Below are 2731 nucleotides of genomic sequence, written 5' to 3'. Positions count from 1 at the left end.
TCTCCTACCACCCCCCCCCCCCAGGCCCCAGCTCCAGTAGAGCTAATGAAGATAGCCACACAATTACAATAGCCCTTTAAACCGGGAGTCTCAGAGCTCTGCCTCTCCCTTTCTCTTCTCTTTATATTTAGTGTTCGTTGGTGCCCTTGCTCGGTGGGGCTGCTCAACCTTGCAGCCGCGGAATCGCCCGAGCGTGAGAGAGACACAGATTTGTGGCGCGCGACTTGATTACCCCAACAATGAAGCTATTAACAGAACATTATGGAAAAGGATACCGGTCAGAACAGCATCTAATAGGATAGAGGGTAAATACAGCGCACTTTAATGCCATTGACTTTCAATGGCTCTTTGAAGGATGTTTTCAATTATAACACGGGCTAATTTAATTCATTGTTTCACAGCTGAAAATGCATTTTTAAAGGTTGACTGGCTCCCTATTCCAGAACTCAGGTTTAATCAGTCATGTACATTGAACACATGCACTGGAACGTCCTCTAAAGAGATTGACAAAGTTGCCGGGGGGGTCTGCGCCCGGGCTCTTAAAGGGGCACGTGGGAGGGCCCCTCCTCCCCCGCTCTGAGGGAGGCAGGTTTCAGCTGTGGAGGGAGGGAGGGAGGGGAGTTCGACGGAAAGATGAAAGACCTGCGCCTTTAAGAGGGCTGTCTCCACTCTCCCTCATGCTCCCCCTCAACCACAGACACTCCTCCTGTGAGCTTTTGTGGGGCGGCTCCTGTCCCTCACGTCTCTTTGTGGGGGAAAGAGCAGACTTCCCAGAACATCACTGGGAGACGACGCGGCAAGATCTCCCCGGGGGAAAGAGACGTAGCAGGGTGCACGGAGCTCCACGGCCACGCCTGGACAGGGGGAGCAGAGAGCCACGCACCCCCCCCGCCCAGCCCTGGATGACTTCCAGCCACAGGTTCAAAGCTGTGCAACCGGGAGAGCAAATCATCGGCAGAGGTCAGAGTCAGAGTTCAGCGTGTTAGTTCTGCACACCGGCGGACCGAGATCAGCTGACGGAGGAACCAGCCACTACTGAACACAAAGGTTATCCTTTAAGTTTCTTTTTTGAAAAAAGTTAGTTTGAAGTGTGACCGACAACGTGTTTGCTGTTGTTTAAGTATACAGCGTGTGAAGGGACGGCACAGTTAAAGAACGTTATTCAGTTCTACATTTTGTTTCTGTCTGCTGAACGTTTTGTGAATAGTCGTCTCTGGATAAGCAAATCAGATTCTCTAAGAGAAAGAACATTGTGTGTGGTTCCTTTGCCACAGCGTTTTGAATTCACCAGCCGGCTGCTTTATCTCAAGTGTCCAGCTTTTACCGTGGAGCGGCTTCAAAGAGCCCCTTGATAGCGCTCTCGGGGAGAACGTTAAACGGGGCTTATGCGAAAGTCTTTCAAACTTTGTGGTGGATGTTGCCTGTAGGAAGGAAAAGGGTATAAAAGTGTAAAAAATTAAATACCACCATGGGCGAATGATCCTGATCCTCTCTCCGTACGGAGCGGTACGTGACTGAAGGGGGAGCAAACCGGGACACTGAGTAGAGGAGATATGTTCACCAGCTGTGGAGTGGTGAGCGGCCAGAGCCACTACCTGCCCAGGGAAGTGGTCCGGCCCCACCCGGGGCTCGAGTTCAACCGGCAGATCCACCTGGAGGTGGGAGGCCCCCCGGGGTCCTGCCTCAGCTACCAGACTCCGGTGTATCAAACCCCTGCTCAGTCCTCTGTGGGCAGCAATGTTTTCCACCTGTCCAAACCGACTGCTGCACCACCCCCACCACCACCACCACCGCCCCCTCCGCCTCCACCGCCTTCAGCGTCGGCACCGGGTCCACCCAGCGCCCCCAAGCCGGGGCAGGGGGGCTTCAAGAAGATCCTCCGCACCGAGGAGGACAGCCCCAGCCCCTTCCCAGGCCTGGCCTCGGGGGTGCTGGAGATGCGGGTGAAGGAGGGCAGCAAGATCCGCAACCTGATGGGGTTCGCCATGGCCCGCATGCAGGGGGAGAAGCTGGACAGGGGTGTCGGGGGCGTCGCGGGCTCCGGGGGCACCGGCGGCCTGAGGCAGGTGGTCTTCACCGGGTCAGGGCGTGCCGTCACCAAGACCATCACTTGTGCCGAGATCATGAAGAGGAAGGTGGGATCGCTGCACCAGCTGACCAAGCTGCGCTACAAGGGGGTGAAGGAGGTGTGGGAGAGCCACGACGGCGGCGCGTCAGAGATGACCGTGCACCGGACCGTGCCCTCCATCAGCATCCTGCTCTCCAAAGACCCCCTGGACCCCCGGGAGCCCGGCTACCAGCCCCCCGAGACCCTGAGCGCTCTGTGGGAGGAGCGAGAGGGTGCGGACCCCCAGCCGCTGGCGGCCTTCAAGAGACCCGCGGGCCCGCCGGCGTTCGGAGGGTACCCCGACTGTAAGAGGGCGTGTCTGGGTGAGGGGGGCGGCGTGGTGCTCCCGTCGCTGAGTGGCTGACCCGGGGCGAGCCGCAGCGGAGGAGAGAGACGAGAGAGAAGGAGGTGAGTCGGCGCTGCCCTCCTCTCAGCCACAGTGGCCAGACAATCAGAGCACTTACTGAGACGGAACGGCGCTCTCCGGAAGAAAAGACTCGGGGAGTCGCCCCTCCGACCAGAGGTCAGTCCGCCGGGGACTTTCAGTCTCGCCTCTGTACGCGGACAGCATTCACAATGATCCGTTCTCGGCAGGACGAGGTTTACTTACTTCCTGAGAGAAAC

At 57.8% G+C, this 2731-nt stretch overlaps 1 protein-coding gene across 1 annotated transcript; it reads left to right on the top strand.

Annotated features, from left to right (window-relative positions):
- Nucleotides 1–1553: 1553 nt before the first annotated feature.
- LOC130402986 (uncharacterized) lies at nucleotides 1554–2471 on the top strand. Its single transcript, XM_056607081.1, has one exon. It carries the CDS (start codon nucleotides 1554–1556, stop codon nucleotides 2469–2471), a length of 918 nt encoding a protein of 305 aa, XP_056463056.1.
- Nucleotides 2472–2731: the final 260 nt, after the last annotated feature.

Source organism: Gadus chalcogrammus, chromosome 14 (assembly GCF_026213295.1).
Source record: "Gadus chalcogrammus isolate NIFS_2021 chromosome 14, NIFS_Gcha_1.0, whole genome shotgun sequence".
NCBI classification, from domain to species: Eukaryota; Metazoa; Chordata; class Actinopteri; order Gadiformes; family Gadidae; genus Gadus; species Gadus chalcogrammus.
This window is presented reverse-complemented; position numbering and strand designations above follow the sequence as displayed.